A 21,601-nucleotide genomic window follows, 5' to 3' on the forward strand; every position below is an offset into this window, starting at 1 on the left:
CTCTTGGTTTAAGGTATAGCGTCGTCTATGTACAGAGCACGTCTAATTAGACTCAGATACAAGTTATAGCTGACTTTGTTTGTACTTGGGGCCCGGGCTCGACGGCCCTACCTTTTGTGCGAAACTTTACATATTTACAGCGACGCGAGACCGCGAAACGAAAGGGGACAGATGCGAGATGACACAGAGAGAGAGAGAGAGAGAGAGGGAGAAACGAAAAGAAAGAAGGGAGGAAGGGAGAAAAAAAAAAGAAGAAATGGGGGCAACGCACGTTCTAAATGGTTCGCGACTCGTGCGTTAATTTCTCTTTTTTTTTCTTTTTTTTCTTTTTTCGTTCGCGTCGTTCTCTTTTTTTCCGTCCGTGTGCGCCTCTCGAACGTCTCTCGGTATCGTTCGCGGAGAGAGAAAGAGAGGAGAGCTCGAGCTCGCGATTACGTTAGAACGAGATTAGAGTGGTGGGCTGCGTCCTGAGCTGCTGATCACTCGCGATTCATGTGTACTCCGATCGCCAACCGGTCTGAAACCAGACAAACAGAACATCCATGTGGCTTTTTCATCGAACCACCGCTCTCTCCGTCTACTCTAATTCCACTACGCGGCTATAAGCAGGGCAGCTAGAAGGGCGGAAACGCGGCCAATGGAGGACTCACCATCGCGTTCGTCGTGGCGGCCAGCTGGAGACCCTGAAGACTCGTCATGTGATGGGAATGGGAGTGTGAGTGCGAGTGGGGATGGATCGGTGGAGGCGCCGGGGGCGCGAACCCTTGGTGAAGACCACCTGCCACTCCCACCCCCGTGTGGTACATGTAGTGTTGCATCGCTGGGTGCATCGTGTGATGATGCTGCGACGTGCCTGCAATCAGAAATCATTTTCGTCTCGTATTTCCTGCTCCTATGAAATTCAGTGTTTCGCGGATAGCGAAAGTGCTAACAGTCAGCGACGTGCGTAGGCGGTTGGTTCGTTCGAATGTTGAGAGTTTGCGAGAAAATATTCGTCGATGGGACAATTTGATAGGAACCTGACCGGGTTCGTTGAAACGACCGGTTTTAAAATTGAATTTAAGATTGTAGGTTCGTTCGCGTTATTTATTTATTTATTTATTTATGTAGATTCTTGTGTCAAGAAAAATTGAATAATAGAAGGATTTACATAAAGTTAGACGAGCAAAGGAAACAACGACGAATGCAGAATTTTCAATGAAACTTTGAAACCGGTCGTTTGACCGCGCCTCATGAAGTTAGCGTTATAACCATAGCTATAAGTGAGACAGTACACTTCGAGTGCAATTAATTAAAGCAAATAAATCTATGTAATTATGTTTCTGACTAGACATGAAATCAATATGAGTTAACAATACCATAGTTCATTATTATAGTACGATAGCTTGCGGCAAGTTAAAGCTACGAGAACTCTCGATCGAGTCATTGGAACCAAGTTTATCAAATTGTATCAGGTTGCCTCAAAAGTGTCTTTCCTTTACAAACACGTCTCATACAACAATGTATTTTTACGCAAACATGAAACCTAATTATCCAAACATTGTGATTTGTATCTTAAATAGAACAAAGTGGATCAAACATAAGTTTGTCGATATTTAAATTGTATCAGGTTGTCTCAAAAGTGTCTGTCCTTCACAAACACGTTTCATAAAACAATATACTTTTACATAAACATGAAACCTAATTATCCAAACATTGTGATTTGTATCTTAAATAGAACAAAGTGGATCAAACATAAGTTTGTCGATATTTAAATTGTATCAGGTTGTCTCAAAAGTGTCTGTCCTTCACAGACACGTCTCATAAAACAATATACTTTTACATAAACATGAAACCTACTCTGTCAAACATTGTAATTTGTATTTTAAATGGAACAAAGCGGATCATACATAATTTTGTCGATATTTAAATTGTATCAGGTTGTCTCAAAAGTGTCTGTCCTTCACAAACACGTCTCATAAAACAATATACTTTTACATAAACATGAAACCTACTCTGCCAAACATTGTGATTTGTATTTTAAATGGAACAAAGTGGATCATACATAATTTTGTCGATATTTAAATTGTATCAGGTTGTCTCAAAAGTGTCTGTCCTTCACAAACACGTCTCATAAAACAATATACTTTTACATAAACATGAAACCTACTCTGCCAAACATTGTGATTTGTATTTTAAATGGAGCAAAGTGGATCATACATAAGTTTGTTGGTATTTAAATTGTATCAGGTTGTCTCAAAAGTGTTTGTCCTTCACAAACACGTCTCATAAAACAATGTATTTTTACACAAACATGAAACCTACTCTGCCAAACATTGTGATTTGTATCTTAAATAGAACAAAGTTGATCAAACATAAGTTTGTAAGCGGTTAAATTGTATCAGGTTGTCTCAAAAGTGTCTGTCCTTCACAAACACGTCTCATAAAACAATATACTTTTATATAAACATGAAATCTACTCTGCCAAACATTGTGATTTGTATTTTAAATGGAACAAAGTGGATCACACATAAGTTTGTCGATATTTAAATTGTATCAGGTTGTCTCAAAATTGTCTGTCCTTCACAAACACGTCTCATACAAAAATGTATTTTTACGCAAACGTGAAACCTAATCTGCCAAACGTTACGTATGATCCACCTTGTTCTATTTAAAATACAGACCACAAGTTTGTCGACGGTTAAATTGTATCAGGTTGTCTCAAAAGTGTTTTTCCTTTGCAAACACGCCTCATACAACGGGTTTGCCTCCGATTAACGTGAACATGTAAAATAATAATTGCCAAGTATGAAGATGAACGCGCATTCAAAATGAAAAGAAGAAATTGAGAAAGTAGTCGCCAACAGGCGGAGGATGGGAGCTCGTGTGCCGCTTCAGCGTAATCGGTAAAACTAAAATTCACCGATGAAATTGGAAGCATCGCGTGGGAAAAGGTAAAGAAAATCTGTCGAAGAATTTAAGAATAGAGCGTGCAGTACTTACTCATGGGTGAGCCGAAGCCAGAATGGAAGGGCTTGTTGTCGAGATCGAGGTGACCACTGGCCTTGATCATATCGCCCATGACGCCGCCAAGTCCTAGACAGCCGCCGGCCTTCTTCTTCTTGCTCTTCGACGACAGCTTCCTGTTCCTCGTCTGAATGCCCTCCTTCTTCATCGTCAGCGGCCGATTCACCTGCAAGAGTCGTAGCCAACAATTCGTTGAGTCGATCGGCTTTAATCTAACGCGGCTTCTCACCAACCAGGGCAACCGATGTGCAAGTGACATGAAATGGAAATAAATCAGCCCTCTGACACACGTAGACACGGGGAGAGAAGGGAGTGGGCTCGGTCGATCGTTCTTCAATCCGTAATTAAGAGATTCGCGTGCCGGTCACTAGCCGCGAATTCCCATGCGAGTCTCGCCAGGGAAACACTGCTGTTCGCAATTAGCGGATTAGCAGCTCGTGTAGGAAGCGGCGAATATTCTCCGCTGCGTGCAACAACGTTAAACTTCGCAAACGTGCAACTCAGTTTTCTCCACGCGTTCGAAACAGTTCAGAGGCAGATCGACCAACCGTAACTTTCGTCTAATCCTTTCGTTGCCAACTGCGACTATGGTCACCGAATGCTACAGTCACTTTCCACGCTCGCTATGTAGCAAGTTGCTAACGTCGCTATAGTCGGCTATGGTCGGCCGATAACGCTGAACGCTCGTCGAATGTAACAGCACGCGGAATGTGCAGCATATACGCACACACGGTGGCAGAGCAGTGGCTAGCAGAGAGCACCGTAACGAAAGGGCTAGAGCTCTAGTCGCGAAGGATACGCTGGTGGGTCGGTGCGGCCGAAGGGTCACGGGGAAGCAGCGCAGCGTGCCGAGACTCTAATGGGATCGGGCGTAATTCGGCAAATTCGAGCAATCGCGTAATTCCGAAAAGAGTCGTTGACCGTCTGGACGTTGGCTTGGGTGTCGGAGGGAAGGAGAGGCGACGAGCGATCGAGAGAAGGACGCGACGGAGAGACAGAGAGAGAAGGCGAGAGGGGCTGGGCAGGCGGAGGACGAGGGAGGATGATGCCACGACCGCCACCTCCGGAGGCTCGTTCGCGCATCCCGCAATACCAGGAACCTTTTCCTTAAGTTGGCAGTTGCGTCACGTCGCGGCAACTACAAAGCGCGCCTCCGCCTCCTCCTCCACCCCTGCCGCCTGCCCCTCCGCCCGCCGCCCGTGCATTTCCTCCTCCGCCGCGGCGGCCGCCGCAACCATGCGGCACACCACACTTGCATACCTAGTTATTTCGTACTTAAGCATTGCACGCGCACCGCGAGCATCCGCGCGCGCACACGCACGCATAATTGGTCCTGCGACGCGAAAATCTGCCGCCTCTGCGACCAGCTTTTTCGATCGATCGGTTACGTCGGAGAACACGATCGAGATGCTTTGTCCGGGACGCCTTGAAATTATCCACCAGCTAAACGCAATCGCCAACGATCTCTGACTCTCGTCGCTGATTCGAGTCACACTGTCACACGCGACCACCATGTTACTCGCCAGCGAGGATCACGCTGCCGGCTGTACGCCATTATCCGAGGATTCTAGCGGATTTATTCCTCGTTATTCGACGCGTACGACGATGGGACGATAGATTCGTAACGAAATTAAAATCGACGGGAAGCTTACGCCAAATGTGATCGGTGTGCTTCGTGGTACATTTCGCGGTCTCGTCGTTTCCGAAAAGGCGAAGTTTCACTTTCGTACGAATATCCATCCGCGTGTGTCGCGAATATGAGCGAGTGGAAAGAGATAAGGTCGGTGGACGAGAGACGAAGGAATGGGAAGGATGGCGCGAGCGGAGGATCGAAGGTCGAGAGTCGAGGGAGGCTCGAAAACGCAGTATTTTAGCGGATCGACGGATGAAGCTTAATGAGCGAGCAAAAGTAGCCAGAACGGCAAGCAGACACGAAAGAAAGCTCGAACCGATTTGAATACAATACGAGCGGCTTTAATAGGAACCGAGCGACGAAACCGAGCGCGAGGTGCAAACAAAAGAGAGGGAAAGAGAAAGGGAGAGAGAGAGAGAGAGAGAGAGAGGAGCGAGCCGGAGGGAGAGAGACGGCCCCATCCGCGGAGATTCGAATGCAGATTGATGTGGTCACACACGATGCAACCGCACACCGATCGCATACGAAATCGCGCCGCGAACCTGCGCCGGGTGGGGTCAATGAATGAAAGATCGGAGACGAGCCTACCTACGGTCGAATTTCCTTCTCCACTCTCTAACACCGATTCCCCGCTCGTTCCTCGAATACGAGGTCTGCTACTCATGAATTAACGAACAGCTGTCGAAACAGGCGCTCCACAAGTTTTATGCATTTCCAAAGCTCCAAGTTTCTAATGGTCCAACGTACAAGTTACGCGGTTTGTCGATGAAGCTTTGCGTACGAGCGCAAACACTGGCGAATCTACGTGAAAAAATTGACGGAAGGCGCGCAGTGACACGTTTTTGTCTCTCGAGGCTTCGCTTTCGAGTTCGAATGTTTGTCGAGTATATTCGAACTTGGCTAATCGATGACATTTACTCTGTGGATTTTCGCGCAAAGTCATCGAGTAGAACTTTGGTAAAAAATGGTTTTCGACCTTCGAACATTGGTAACTGGTGGTACAAGCGGAAAAGGGGTGATTTTTTTTTTTAATTTTTCCATCGAGACAACGATCTACAGTGAGATCAGTTATAACGAGAAGCCATAAAGTGCACGCGTACCGAGCGGAGATTCAAAGTCGATTTTCTCGAAAACAAAGCCTCGAACGACAAATTTTTATTCTATATTTTCGACTTCTTTTTTGTTGCTTGTGCCACCGGTTACCAACCAGCCTGTACATTTGCCAATATTGTGCGCATTTGGTGCGATTCAAATCTTCTATCGATGCGTAAACGCGCGCAGTCTGATAACGACGACGACAACTAGGTGTTAGTGGAGACGTGGAAAAGTGGGAAATAAAATTGCTTGCTTTAAGGATTCATTTTCGAGAAAACAGGATATGCGCGTGTTTAGTTAAGAATTGATCTCGTATACGATCTCTTCTGTAATCTGTGATCTACGATCTATGGCCAAGTGTTTTATTTATTTCTCTCGGAAACCAAGCGTCCTGCTATTTTCGATTTACATAATCTCAGTCCGGAATTGACCGCGTTCAAGTATAGTTGACGAATTTTCTTCTACGAGACGATGGAACGTGCTTATAAAAGATCATTTCCTTCACAAGGGTCTTTCACGCGCTTTTGAAACATTGAAAACTCTCGTCCAAAGAAATTCACCGTCGAATTGCAACAGTCTACACATTTGTAGGAAATTTAATTTTCAAAGATCTTTCACGCGCTTTTGAAACGTTGAAAACTCTCGTCCGAAGAAATTCACCGTCGAATTGCAACAGTCTGCACATTTGTAGGAAATTTAAAATTGCCAAAATTCGCGCGATATACGTAACATGCAAAAATATAAGAAGCAACGGTATAGTTACTATAATAATCGCTATAATAACGGATGTATAAATATCTAGTTAGACTCTGTTTGTTTAATTAGGTTTATAAAAATACGGATGCGCATAAAAATTCGCAGTACAGCGGCGAGGCTGTGGATGAATCATCGGTAAGAAGATGGTTGCGAGCATTCAATGCGAATGGTAAGACTGTGTGCGCGATAGTGAGCGTCCTGAACATCGAGAAACGTGTCTACGATTTTATACTCCAAACGCGTCGACGTATCAAACGGGCCATCCTTTCGTAAAACTGAAAGAGTTTCTGCGAGAAGGAGGGTTCGCAGGAAACGATGATTTAAATTTAGAGGACAGCGTGCAACGATAATTATGCAAACTCGCCACAGAGATATATCGTACACATATATCGTACGTATACGTGTATACTCGTTTTACATTGGGATAAGTGTTGGTGTAAGATCTGCGAGTATATCGAAAGACGATAGTTAGAAATAAAGAAAACATTTTCGAATGCATTTCGTCGCTCTAGTTCTCAGCTGTTCCACATCTTCGGAGAAAACAGAGTTTGAAGTTTCCAAAGTCTGACATTATTGTACGGAGCTAGGAATATTTATTGCCCACCCGGTACAATTTCCATCGTATTATTACGAATTTGCATTGTCTGTGCGAACACGTACGCGCGTGGATCGGTTAATCACAGGTTTCGTGAAAAATGCGACTAGACGAGTTAAGAACCGAGGCGTCTTATTACTTCGCGGACGACTGGTGATAATTTTGAAAATGTGGATTTTCGGAAGCGACGCGAGTGTTTCGTCTTCTGCGAGGAGATCGCAAGCGGCGTAGAAAACGGGAACAGAGGCGAGCGGAGGCGACTCGGATCTCTAGCTCGGCTAAAACGTTCGCAGAAAGCGGCACGGAGGAATGTCTCGTAGCCGGCTCGTCGGGGGCATATCAATTGGCGGCCCTTTGCGCCGTTCCTCCTCCCCGTAGCGCGATTTTACAACTTCCTCGGGGGGACAAAGCCGCGCGACGCGATGCGCTGTTGCGTTCGTCGAACGTCCGCGTGATTTATCCGCAGCCGCGCTTCGAATGAAAAGGAAGTGTGAGAACCTTGTCGATCTGCCGTGGAAACGACGAAAATTGCCGGTGTTATCGGTCGATCGGCGCGTTCGGGCCACACACGCGCCTATCTTCAACCTGACATCGAGATACGTATCGGGAAAAGACAGCGGCCCACTGTTTACGATCCCCTGACTCGGCTATTTCCGTCGCTTTTCCATTTCAAATTTCAGGCGGCTTCTCCCCTCGCGTACATCTCCCACCTCTTTCCTCCAGCAACTCACGATATGCCGGCGCGTACTCGACCGACGAAATCGATTTCGGGCAAAGTAAGTTAAAGTCGCGCGGCGATCGGAATCGACGCGACGATTTCCTCCTGTCGAGCTGTTGATACGATATGCGAACGACGCGTCGATCGTAAAATCGACGACCGGCTACAATTCGTACGTTCGTAGCGTGGAAACGCGTATAACGAGGTTTCTGCGCAGATATAAAAGCATCTTTGGAGAAAAATACGCGCTTTCTAATTCGCAAGGAGAAGCATCGAGCAGAAGAGGCGGGAAAGCAACGCGGCGCAATTTCAGCGATAGATCGTAATCGGAATATCAATTCGCAAGGATGTTGTGCGGTGTAAGATTTAAAACGCTTTAACAAAACGCGCACGATTCTGGGTGCGCCTACGTCAATGAACGTTGCTTCCTTAAATGGTTTAATTCAAGACCGCGCTGTATCTAACGCGTATACGTAATTCGTGTTACGTTAAACACGCTGCGGCTCGTTCAAACGCCGCCAAATCGAACGTTCGGAAATTGTGCGGAACGCGCGAGGGCAAAACGCGGCGAAGATTCGCGCGTCTAATTCTCGCGTCTCCGGCTCCTTTGGTGATCGTGGAACGCGGTTTCCGGGGGAACGAGTATCGTCCCCGTTCGAGGAATTTCTCCGGCGACCCCGGCGACCCTCCGGCCAGGATTTCGAGCGGCGATTACCATATTTCGAGCAGCCGGTAGCTCGGCGCCGAGAGCACGAATAATCCGTGTATTTTCGACTAGCCGTGGCTCGATGGCTGGCTGGATGGCGCGCGCGCCACCGCGACCGCGCTATCGGCCCGCTCTATCTTAACGACGCCAGATCTGTCGTTGCGCGTCCCTCTCCTTTCTCTTGCTCTACCACTCGCGCCACAGAGCAACGGTGTCTATCTCGAATCTCGGGACAAGCCCGGCCAACAGCCGTATACCCTCTGGTGGCAGGTACAAGAGAAACTGCCGGAGACGCTGCTCTCGAAATGATTGATCTCTCGCCCGAGCCTCCTTACGCATACTTGGTAGCCATCGATTCTCTTTCCTCTCTGTCTCTTTTTCTTCTTTCCATTGCTTTTTCTTTTTCCTTCCTCGTTCGTCTCCTTCCACCTTTCACCCGCTCTCCTTTCCTTCGTCCAGCCGAGATCCGGGATCCCTTGCGTTGTGTACGCGCGTCGATTCTACCAAAGTGGTTGTTGCTCCATCGAACTTTCTGTATCGTCGACGACCGATCCAGGGAACCTTGGACGAGTGCACGGACCCCGGGGCTAATCCTCGCCGTCCGATTGTTCGACGGAGTGGCCGGACCGGGCAACCGAGATTCGGCGCGAGAGACTGTAACGTGTCGGCTTAACGTCACCGAAGACAGTCGCCTATTCCGGCTTACCCGGTTCTTCGCGAGTGAAAGAAAGACGAGGTCGGTTGGGAACGGAGCTACGAGTTTCGCGCGTTTCCGTCTCGACGTTTTACGCCGCACGAGAAGAAGGGAAGAATCGACCGAGAGAGTCGCCGAATTTATTCCCCCCTTGGTGGAGCGTGCACGGCGTCCCATGTCGCTAGGCGGGGCGGAAGGGGGCCCTACGCTTAATTAATGATTACCAGGAAACGTGTCTGGGCCCGGCCTTTATGCCCGGCATTAACCAGCGCGAGGATCTTGCTCATGCTGCTGTACGTTGCTGCCTTGGTCGCTATCCTGCCCCCGCCTCGCCCCCTTCTCTTCGTCTTCGTTATCGATTCGGTCGGACAAACGTCGCGAGAAAACGCGATTCTCCTGCGTCGGTGATTTGGTTGCAGCGATTTCCAGTGGAAAGTGCAAAGCGAAAAGTACGCGGCGTCCGCGACTGTACGCGTTGCAACTGCGTGGAATCTGGATAACTCGGGACGGAGACGGCGAACAGGACTCAGAGGCTCGCTGTGCGTTCGTATTTGAAGCGAAGATGGGCTGATAAGTTGGCGGAGGAGGGAAAAAAGCCGCGTAAATTCGAACGGACCATTTGCTTTCAGCAGAAGGGGCGGACAGTGGGAGCCGTTGTGTCATCGCGGGCCAATTAGCGCGAGCCGCAAACGAATCCTTATCGAGATCGCGCGAGAGACGCGCCTTATTTTTGGCCTGCCCTCTCCGAGCCGCGAAAACTCCGCCAAGGCGAAGAAAGACGAGCAGTGTACGATCGCTCACAGCCTGGAAACCGCTTCAATTTCCTACGTCGATCGCAAAAGCCAAGAAAACGCGAGTACTCGAGGTGACGGCGCTTCGTTGAAATCGTCCAACTCGTTTCGCGTCCGCGTCTCCGCCACGCGACGCGTCTTTACCTTTCGAACGTACCGTTGTTATCGCAGGATTGTCAAATTTGACAAACCAAATCATCAGCGGCACGAACTTCTCTCGTGGCCCCTTTTCAACTGAACGCACAGAAAATTCTCCGACGATTACAATATCAGCGCTAAATTTCTACCTCGCGACACTCCGCTCGCGTACAAGAAACTGAGCCGACGCGTTTGTGGCAAAAATAATGGTTGGTCGTTCGTCTATTTCGATAGTTTGCCAGCTAAGACATCGCGCGTCATCTTGCGAGAAAATGCCACACCTAAGAGATGATTCGCGAAGAAACGCCGCTATCTCTTGGACTGGGACGAGCGATGAGACGCGTACTTCGATCTAAATAGGTCGACGCCAAGCCGCGTTCCTTCGAACATCTCCACAGGGCGATCGCTAGCCGCGTGAAATACGTCGAGTTGCTGAGAAAAACTGCGCGCAGGATGTCCGCTTTTCCCTCCTCCCTTTGTCTTCATCGCTGCTTCCTGTGTCACACGCCGTTGAGCACGCTCCACCCCCGCCGCCGCCACCGCCTCGAGGGGATCCTGGCGACACTCTTCGCACGTCCGGCGACCCGCTGAGCACCCTAATTGTTGCCACAACAGAGGGTCGCGTCGCGTAAGCGGAAGGGCTGACTCGAGTGGCCACCCGCTCTCTCGCGTCTCTCGGAAACAACCAAACCACCCTCGAGATTCACGTTCCAAGCTGGCTACACGGCTTCCTACGTTTCTCCCTGGATTTGTGTCGCGAGATGTGCGCAAGCGAGTCGTGAGGATTGTCGAACTTTTAATTAGCTGGCTGTTGTTGAAGACTTTGAAAAGCGCGTTGCCAAATGTAAGCGATGACGAATAAGACAGAGCACGTGTGGCTGTTAAATACAGGGTGGTTGGAAACTGGTGGTACAAGCGAAAAAGGGGTGATTCTTTTTTTTTTAATTTTTCCATCGAGACGATGATCTACAGTGAGATCCGTTATAACGAGAAGTGCACGCGTACCGAGCGAAAATTCAAAGTCGATTTTCTCGAAAACAAAACCTCGAACGACTCAATTTTTATTCTATATTTTCGACTTCTTTTTTCACGTAGAATCGCCCCCTTTCCGCTTGTACCACCAGTTACCAACCACCCTGTATAATACAAAATTAAATTGTAACGAAATCACTGTTTTATTTAATTTTGTTAGCAACACGAAATATTTCTTCGTGGCGAGGATATTCCTCGAAAACAGGTCATAGGTTAAGCCCTGTTTATAGACGTCTACGCGACGATCATTGACACACGTGTTACGTATAACGTTCGGTAAATGACGCAAGAGGCTATCTCAATTGTATTACTCTAACTATACTCGTGAAGATTGCATAAAAATCTCAGTTTAAAAGATTGGAGCTGGCTCTTTTACGCTCGTTTGCGACACCGAAGGCCCTGTGCCCGTTAAATAAACAGACAATTGATAAAAATCCGCGGTGCAGTAACTGATTGGCGCATGGCACGAGTTAAAAAGAGATGGAACGTCGGAGCGGTAACGCGCGGCGAGATTGGAAAGTGGCGGAGAATGCGAGGAAAATCCGACCACCGCGGCAGAAAGAGGATCGAGGAATTAGGTTCCACGGGTCGACAATGGAACTCTGAAGAGGCTTGCCGCGACAATAGCGATCCGATATTACGTTACATGGGCCGGTTCACGATCGGTGGCTTCGACGGTGGCCAAAGGACGACCTTTTGCCTCCGCTGTTTATCGAAGGGCCGCTCTCGTTCGTCGGATCTCGTATCCGTCGTTTTAATACCCGGGCCCCTTTTGTCGATGTCTCCCTTCTCGAAAACATTGTATCGAGTGGTACGGATCTTCCGCTTTCGATCGCTCGCCCCGATTCCGAACGGAAGTTGTCGGCAAATAAAGTATAATAGCCAAGCACCGTTTGTTCCAAAGACGTTTGACAAAGGGATACATCGGCGTGCTACGGCGTTTGGCGTGGCGAACGCGAGACTGAACCGTCGAATCCGATGGAAAGATGGTTGGTTGGTTGGTTGGTTGGTTGGTCGCGGCTGGGGATCCAGCGGAGGAAACGTCGATACGGAGGGAATGTATGATCGATTACTTACGTTGTGCAGCTTGTAGTAGAGGCCGCACGCGTTGCAGACTGGCTCCCCGGCCTGGTTCCTCCGCCACAGCGTGGTGGTCGCGGTCTTGCAGTTGGCGCAGCTGGTGCCCGCCCGCCTCGCCGCGCTCTGCAGCGACAGTTTTGGAAAAGAAAACACACAGATATCACACCTGTAACGCATTAACCAACCGAGTCGTTCGCCGTCTTCCAGCTCGATCTCGAGCCTCTTAGATCGCGGTCGACTCGGCTTGCGTCGCTGTTCTGTCCGATGCGACGCTTTCGAGGATCGAACACGCACACACCGATAAACTGTCATAGAAAGATGACTAGGGAGAACCCCATTGGCCTCATTAAAGAAATAAAATAGTCGAACTCGAAGATGGTATCTCGCTGGGGTAACCATCCACGTGTTATTCGGCAATTAGGTTAGAAAAATTTACCAAATGTCCAGCTGGATAAATTGTAAGGTACAAATTAAATAAAAGAAGAAACCACATAAAACAAGAGATAAGGAAAAATAGAGAAGCAAAAGGGATTTCGAAAATTGTGTTAATCTAAACGTAGAAATAAAATAATCAAACTCGAAGATGGTATCTCGCTGGGGTATCGATCCACGTGTTATTCAGGAATTAGGTTAGAAAAATTTACCAAATGTCCAGCTGGACAAATTGTGAAGTACAAATTAGATAATAATAATAAGCAAAAACACCGATAATCCTTGCGTACACCGGTGCCCAAACTTACCGATCTTGCAACAGATTTTTCGTTTGCAGGGTTAACCTAACCTCACCAGACCTCACAAAGACCGGTTTCAAAATTGAACTTAAAGTTGTCGTTCCCTTCGTTCAGCCAACTTTATGAAAATTCTTGTATCGTCCGATTAATCGATTTCTCAATTTTTGGCGAAGGTTACAGCCTGGTAAGCTTAGTGTTAATGGCGAGCTACCATAGTCTGGTAATCATTGTAATCAATTAATATCATCCGCGGTACAAAGTATACTAATACATGCAGTCATTTACTCGTTCGTTTTTCTATTTCTTTTAATTTGGAAGTAGTTTACAATGAATTCTCATTAAGAATTATAAGTAAATTGTTACTATAACGTGAATAATAAATGATTATCGTATGTTTGGTTCTAGCTGAATCGAATGTTTAAATCTAAAGGCTAATGTCTTTTTAGCCTTTAGATTTAAAATTATAATGAATAAATTTTAGAAGAAGTAGAATTTTAGATTAAATAGAAAAAATTCCTTTAGTGGAATTTACTCGTATTCGAAATAAATTCGAGCGTCGAATAAGAAACAATTGAAATTGCAACGCTTAAGTCACCACACATATCCGAACCCGTTAGAAGAACCCGATAAGAACTGTCTAGCGAATTTCTACTATCGAAACTGTCTCGCCCCCCAATTTGTTCGAACGAACGAGCTTCTATATCGAAACGATTTGGTCCGCTTGCAGCGAAAAGTTGATATAAACTGTTAATCCGTGGACTCAGGGGACGAAGCTTTCGACGACAGAATTGGTCAGAGGGATCCCTTTGCAGCTTTTCTCCGGCCGTGAGATTCGTGGGAGGAGAATCGAGAGAAGCTTCCAGAATCAAGAAGCCAGAAACCGAGCCGGGATCGCGTGAAATCGGCCGCCCATAATCCTCGTCCCGGGGATTGGAAATGCGAGCCCGTGTTCTTACCTGTGAGCCCGGATCACAGTCTCGTAAAAGGATCGGAGACCGTCTCCGCTACACCTGTTTCCCCATCGGCGAGCGAGAACCAAGGGATTCGTCTCGTCGTGGCGTCGCGCCGTCCCGACAGTTACGGATTTTACGTGACAGCACCGGTCTATGCAACTCTGTAGCATCGATACGCTCGATAGTTTGTTAAAAACGCGGCGCGTTATCCACTCTTCCAGCAACTTTGTCCTCTCGAGGTATGTTTTTCGACTGGGACGTTTTTCCAAGCACTCGCGCGTGGCATCGAGCGTACTAAATCTCGCTGGATCTCCAGAGATTCTGGGAACCTTATTGCGATCGATGATCTATAATGTACGTTAAACATTGTATATCTTTTGTCAGATCCTCGATGATCGTCGCACGCTCTTCACAGGGTCAGGTTGCGTCGAGTTTCGTTTGGAAATCGTCCTTCTCGCTTTCCATTCATCGGCCACTTAACCTTCGAACGAAAAGCAGACCCGGTTTCGGGCATTGTGGACGCAGGCGGAAGGGAGGGCTCTAATGGAAAACCGATTGAAAGCTGTTTGAGCGAAAACGCGTCGTCGAAATTGCACCCCCTTTGTGCCCCCGTCACAATGCGCCTCTGGAGCGCGTGTCCACGAATATAAAATGTCCACGCAACTGTTTTTCCTCTTTTTCTTCGGTGTCTCCGTCCCGTCCTCGTCTCGAGAGTCCTCGAGAGAAACAGGCTGCGTCTCGCCCTTTGTCGTCCGCACAATGTAACCGTTTTCGCCTGTCTTGCTTCGACAAAACGGCGCAAGAATCCGTGCGTACGCGTAATTCTCCTAATCGAAAGCAGCTCGATAATTCGATCCTCGCTTCTAGTCCGATGCTCGAAGATCTCTGGAATCGAAGCTGGACGATCGAGGCTATCGCGGTAATCGCTTACTGTTAGGCTTTGTGCCCATACAATCTCCGATCTGCTCGATAAAATTGTTTACAATGACGAACAATTTTGATGTATTATATTTTCCTATATCCTTGGCAATGTACAAATCGTCCATTTGGTTGAACATTTCAAACAACGAATAAATTCAAGCTACTTGTTATTCGCGAATGGCGAATAAATTCAAGAAGCTTTATTCTTGAGTAATAAGTACCAGATTGTCCGAGCAGTTACTTTCGTTTCATAAGTGAAACAATACAGATGCACGACAGTTTTTATTTTATATTACTTTACGGATTTACGTATGATCCATTTTGTAGTAATAGAATAAAATAATAAAATAATATAAAAATGTCGTGCATATATTATTTCCTTATAAAACGAGAGGAACTTTTCGGACAACCTAATACATCGAGTTTATTTGCACTATGACTATTACGCGACGCGGCTGGCCCATTTCTCCCATCAATTTATCATTAAATTTCTATCTTAACCGCATTCCAACTCTCTTTCGAAAAACCGCGATATAAAAGCCACTGTGTCACGACAGGCAGTTTTCCAAAACGCGGTTTCTTCGTCTTTAGTTTCTCGTCTCTAGAACTACCGATAGTTAACACGATGCTATTTCTACCAAAACCAGTGAAAATGACTGGTCGTTAAAAAATACGTAACAATAGAATATTTGTATATTTATTGATTTATTACTTTCTCACAGAAGCAATTCCATGTTATGTGGTACACTTTTCGTATTATTAATCCATCTAGGTCCATGGTCCCTAAACGAGAGTCGACACATTTATAAAATTACAGTTAAAAAATTCTACCAAATGTCCAAATTGGACAAACTGTGAATGTAAAGAATTAAATTAAAAAAAAAACATTTATAAAATTGTAGAACCAGTCGTTTTGACTGCTGTGGTATATCTAGCGTTAGCATCTAGCGATCTAGCGATCGATCCGGAATTTTCCTGATAACTGGTATCGTCAAATCGTGTGGAAAATTGTAGAAAACGAGGAAACTGGTTAATTGGGGTTCGATAAACAGATTGCAGGATCCTTTTGCATTTTCACTGGCATTGGTGTAAGTAGCCTTAATACAAAATTATTTTCAGCTTGAATACATAGAAAAGAAAATAAAATTCGTTATATTATTCTTTTAGTTATCATCGCGAAAGTCATTACATCATCGCGGACAGAAAATATAACGTGAAGTAGGAATTTTAAAATAAAATTCTAAAACCAGTCAATTCGCCTGATGTGATAGTTCCAGCGTTAACCTGCGTAAGATCGTGGAAATGCAACTTGAGGGTAACTGTCCGTGCGAATAAAATAATATAAAAGAAAACTGAGAGTTATCTGGACGGCAAGGAGAACGAAACAGCCATGAACGCGGAAGACTGTTTACACAATCGGTGGCGGGGTGGCACAGGAAGGAGAGAAGAACGTTGGAAGAGGGGTGGCTCGACGCGGTGTGTAATCATGGCTTATCTGGCGGATCTTATCGGGGCTGGCGCGTAGCAAAAGGGGTCTGCAGGGTGCTCCGGGCCCCGGCGGAGCCTCTCCGCGTGCAATCAATACGCGGAGAGCCAGCTCATCAATATAGAGGCCCCTATCTGCTCTAGATCTTTCACACCCTCGCCGCGTCCAGCCTTTCACCTTCGCGCCCGCCGGCCTCCGACACGAGGGGGTGGAGTCGTCTGAAAATCGTCCGAGGCCTGGTCGGTCTAATGGTTATTAAACGAGGGAGAAAAGCGAAGCTGCCGCTCGTCCTACCGAGCTGCGCCGTTTCCAAATTGATGGGGAAAGCTGTCTGGGAAAGTCGGAGATTCGATGAAACACGGGAAAGAGAAAGAGAAAGAAGGGGAAGGGGATATTCGTGATAATAATTAGGACGATGGTAAAATAATATTAAGGGCGGGTGCTCGTTCTGCTGCGACTGCTCGTTCGATCGTTAACCGTCGCGATCGGACGAAGTGCGCGGAACGTGGCGGCGAAATTCGATTGCGAGAGAACGGTGGATGGTTTCGAGCGAGACGAGAGCGTTCAATTTGAAGACTAAAAAGAAAACACCCCACTGACCTCCCTAAAGAAATAAAATAGTCAAACTCGAAGATGGTATCCCGCTGGGGGTAGCCATTTTATTTAACAATTAAGCTAGACAAATTTGCCAAATGTCCAGCTGGACAAATTGTAAAGTACAAATTAAATAATAATAAAAAGAAATTTGGAGAATGACGCGAGAACGACTCGTAGGACGTGAAAGAGGAGCCGCGCGCGGTCCTCCGGTCGAAGGAAAAAGGGGCGGCAAGAAGGTCGACAGGAAATAAAAGCACGAACCGAACCGTCGCGCCGCGCCGGGTGGAAGGAAGAGCCTCCCTCTGGACGGGCGAACGGACAGGGAGGAGGGCAAAATGAAATGCACGCGAAACGCTGGAGAACCACCGGGCGGCAAGAGCCGGAGAAAGAGAGAGAAACTGACGTGGCCCGGAGACGAGCAAAACGAGATAATAAGGGAACAAGACCGGCAGAAAAATCGAATCGAAATAAAAGGAGGACGTCGAAGGGACGAGGATGCGAGGAGAGCGCGCGCGCTCGCACACGGCCAACGAACGAGCTGCGGGTAAAACGAACGAGAAGAGAAACGTAGATGGCCACGAACTTCAGAAATGTCATATCCGTCAGTGTCCACGGTTGTGTGCCTCCTCGAAGGCAACCGGTTCCCGGCTCGCGGATCGCGTCGGTATCGTCCCCACTCTGCTAACCACCCTGTGAAACGCCGATTACACGGCCAATCGGTGGCACCGTGTGCGCTAGGCCTCGATCGTTCACTCTCCTACCCCCGTGAGTGACGATTCTCAGAATTGCAAATCCCTTGCGCGTCAGGCTACTCGTTAAGCGAAAGCTTCGTTTGTAATTTTATCGTCGCTCTTATCCTCGTCACAACACCAGGGTGTTACGGCTCGTTACGATGGGCCGTTGATCGGTACGCCGATTCCAACGTTAGGCGGAACGACCGCGGAAGACAATCAGAAGCAACGAGAAATCTTTCCGCGGGTATTTCTGATCTCCGCTTTTCTCTGATAATGGCGTGCGTCGTCTAGAGTTAAGCTCGCGCCAGGGTTCCTGCCCGGTGCAAATGTTTCGCCATTGCTGCGCTCTTAATTTCCCGGGAACGTCCACGAGCTCTCGAAGGAATCACCGAAGAAATTAGCGCTGAGAAACGAGAAATCTCGCGGAGAAGAGGCCAAACTCGACCGAGCAACTCTTTCAACCCTTGCGCGTTCACACGATAGCAGTCTCCTCTTTTGGTTCTAGATTCGCAACGGTATTTCTCCGAAGATCGAGGATTTTCGATTATTCTATCGAGGATTTTCGATTATTCTATCGAGGTCCGGAGAGCGTCGCGCGATTCCACGGAACCAGTCTGCTCGCGGCCAATTCGATCAAGGCCGTCTCTCGAGGGGAATATCCTACGCAGTTCCAAGTTCCAACCGCCTAATCGCTCAACAATGCGTGCACGGGTGTCCCGGTTGAGCAGTCGCTCGTTCTCTCGGCTGAACGATCCACGAAACCTCGTCTAACTGCTGCGCGCTATTTATTCGCGTGTAGACGATCGCGATAATAACAACGATGCCGATGATAACGCGATGAACATCCGCACGATCGTTTATCCGCTGTTAATGGTCCGCGGGGCCAGCTATCGAGGCGCGCGAAATTCGAACAACGGTAAGAACACGTTTTGAAAGACGACGAGGGCTCGCGCGGTCGTTGGGCCGCGCGCACGAGAGACTGTTCGTCCAGGAGAATCTAATATCGTGGTTGACGGAGAAACAGAGGGACGAGGAGAGCGGCGTGATCCGTAGGAAACCGGATCGTACGTGACTCGGGACGATTTTTCAAAGTTAATTGCCGGCGAGTTATCGATCGCTCGTGACAGACGGCGCGGGAGCAATTATTACCGTTGCCTGCTCCAGTATCCGACTCTGCCGAACTCGCCCATCCACTCGTGTCCTTCTTCTTTCGCTTTCCAGCCTCGATTTCTCGGAACCGCTTGCATAATAGCCGATCATCGGAATCGAGTCAACGTGGTGAGCGCGCGCTCGCCTCACTCTCTCCATCGATCTACACTATCGCGCGCATACCTTTGTATTTGGACACCCGATACAATGCAATGGACGGATCGATAGGTTTGTTAGATTCTCAACATTATGAAAATTGTCGTGTATCTAACGTGAGATATGCTGGCTTGCGAGACTGTACCGCGGCGGACCTTGAAACGTCTCATCACACGCTGATTTATCCTCTTCCGTTCGATAATAAATTCAGTCCTCGAGATATTGTACCGGTTATGACGTACGCAAACCGTGCATAAGTATTCGGACACCTGGTGCAATCCAATCGTAAGATCGATATTTTAAAGCTTTATGCTGGAAGAACGTTAATTATTCGCTACTCGCCATACCTGCGATCGAACGTTAAATTGAAATTGCAGCAAGCGGTTTACCTGCGTCGATCGAGTGCTGCCGCTCTATCAAATGTATAGAAATTTCTTGAAACATCGTTGCAAATACGTACTCTACTTATTCTAAGATCTGAACATTACGATGGTTGCAATTTTCATGCATCTTTGATTTATATCTTTTTTATTTATATTAATTAATATGAATGATCGTTGTTATCAACGTATACCAAGCGTATACGCTTGCCCGAGATAAGATCAGAGACGGAAACCATCAACCTTCTTGCGATCCAGTTCTCCAACTCTCCGTCCAATAATTTCATTCAAATCCATCGCTATCGACTGTCTAATAGAGATTTGTATTTCGCGTGTATTAACTTTTATTACACGCGTACTCGTGCAATATTTCACGAGTATCTAAACGTACCTAACGTATTAGATTGTGAGAAAAGTGTCTTTCGTTTTGTGAGGAAATAACAGACGCACGATGTTTTTTCTTTGATATTATTTTCTCGAATTACGTACGATCGATTTTCTTCTGTTGAGATAAACACCGCGACATTTCACGTTTGGACGAAGGAGCACTGTTGTAAAAGACACTTTTCCGACGACCTAACGTATCGTGTATCTAACTACACCCGCAATTTAATTCATACGACTTTTAATAGACAAATATCCAGGGGACCTCAAAGATTGCGTGATTAACAAAAGATTTAGAGTAGTTCGATGTACAATTTACAATTTGCTGGAGTAGCACGGGGAAAAATCGATCGAATAAAGACTTGTACTTAAATAAAATTTACACGGATCGTGGCGTGGATATTTTTTTTAATTATTAATATTTAGTTTGTACTTTACAATTTGTACTTTACGTATACGTGTCTTCTTAATACGCGTGCTATAGCGTGATCCGTATAACAGGGCATTGTTTTTATTGTTCTTATTGAGATTTGTATAATTTTGTGTGCTGGACTGGGTTAGATGCGAGGTAGCGATATTTGTGTGTGAGTATCAGTGTGTGGAAGTATGTTTTTCGCGCGGCGTTTCGAAAACAGATGAATGTAAACTGTTGAGTTAACAGTGTGGTATGGAAGAAGGTGAGACGCGAGCAAGTGTGTATCGATTATCAAATAAATAAATAACTATTCTAATACGAATTCTAAGTGTAAATTTAATGTTCCTATACCATTATTTCAGCTATCAAGATCCACAATTCTCAACAAATATTTTGAAAGTTTACTTCTATTTTATTTCTACATATGCAAAAACATACTGTTAACATTGATATGTACAGTGGCTTGCTAAAGTATTTACATTTGTCCCAGAAAACTTTAATATTCATATCGTGTGTTGTATATAAAACACTTTGAAATTTTGTTACCACTATAACGATATTGCCCTATTTATATTGCCAATTTGAAAATACATATAAAAGTTACAGAATATTTAATATAAAACTAATATACAGTATGTATAGTCACCTTAAGGGCATACTGCATTGTATTAAAAATGCTCCCACTCAATACCGAGACTTACCAACGTTACGAATGATCGCTTATTTAAATATTTTTCTAATCTCCGCAAAATATATGTACGTGTACTTGTACCAAATATCTCATAATTTCTGCATTCGTTTTCAGAATCGTTTCAAATTTTAAAAATACAATTACGACAGTTGGATGTCATTACAGCATCAATGAAATTTGCAAATCTTTCGTATAATATCCGTATGGTAATATCGTAAAAGGTCCATCGATACTTTCCGAAGTATAAAAGTGAAAGAACAAAATAAAGATTACAAAATTAAGATCCAAAATTCTCGATAGTTCTGTATGTTTGTCGTAATTCATAAGTGTCCAGACGCTTGTGCACGGTAGCGTACGTGTACGTACTCCGCGGCCGCTGTTATATCTGTTATAACTCGCGCTTCGATAAATCTTGGGCGGCGAACTTCCTGCGGAGCGGCGCGCGTGTCCCCGATCGTCGAGCGATTCCGCGAAAACCGGCCGATTCGGCGAAAGGCGGAATCGATCCGGATGAAAGACGTACACTGTGCGCGCACCGGCGGTCGCGAGTCCGCTCGTTAATCAGCCTATCGGGTTAATTAATAACGCTCGATCGACCGACAGACGCATCTTGCGTGGCTCTCGCCGAGGTATCGGTAGCCGACTCTCGCTTCCTTTTCCTCTTGTCCCGTTATCGCGCTACCGCTGCAGCCGTTGTCCCGAAATCGCAGCCGGATCTCGCTCGCCGATAGAATTATCATTGCCGAATTCTCAGCCGCGA

General features: G+C 46.5%; 1 protein-coding gene across 3 annotated transcripts in view; it reads right to left on the reverse strand.

The window, feature by feature from the left end:
- Nucleotides 1-348: 348 nt before the first annotated feature.
- The window catches only part of LOC117236484 (GATA-binding factor C-like), a 90,256-nt gene continuing 69,003 nt past the window's right edge, over nt 349-21,601 (reverse strand). For 2 of the 3 annotated variants that reach the window (XM_033499486.1, XM_033499485.1), the window contains exons 5-8: nt 12,242-12,376; nt 2,983-3,172; nt 651-853; nt 349-517 (exon numbers count right to left, since the gene is read on the reverse strand). In XM_033499486.1, coding sequence (XP_033355377.1) covers nt 491-517; nt 651-853; nt 2,983-3,172; nt 12,242-12,376 — 555 coding nt within the window. In that variant the 3' untranslated portion in view covers nt 349-490. The remainder of the gene's footprint in view (nt 518-650; nt 854-2,982; nt 3,173-12,241; nt 12,377-21,601) is intronic. The other variant, XM_033499487.1, reaches the window with a different exon arrangement.

This window comes from Bombus vosnesenskii, unplaced genomic scaffold, assembly GCF_011952255.1.
Source record: "Bombus vosnesenskii isolate JDL3184/JDL3185 unplaced genomic scaffold, Bvos_JDL3184-5_v1.1 scf7180000013349, whole genome shotgun sequence".
NCBI lineage: Eukaryota > Metazoa > Arthropoda > Insecta > Hymenoptera > Apidae > Bombus > Bombus vosnesenskii.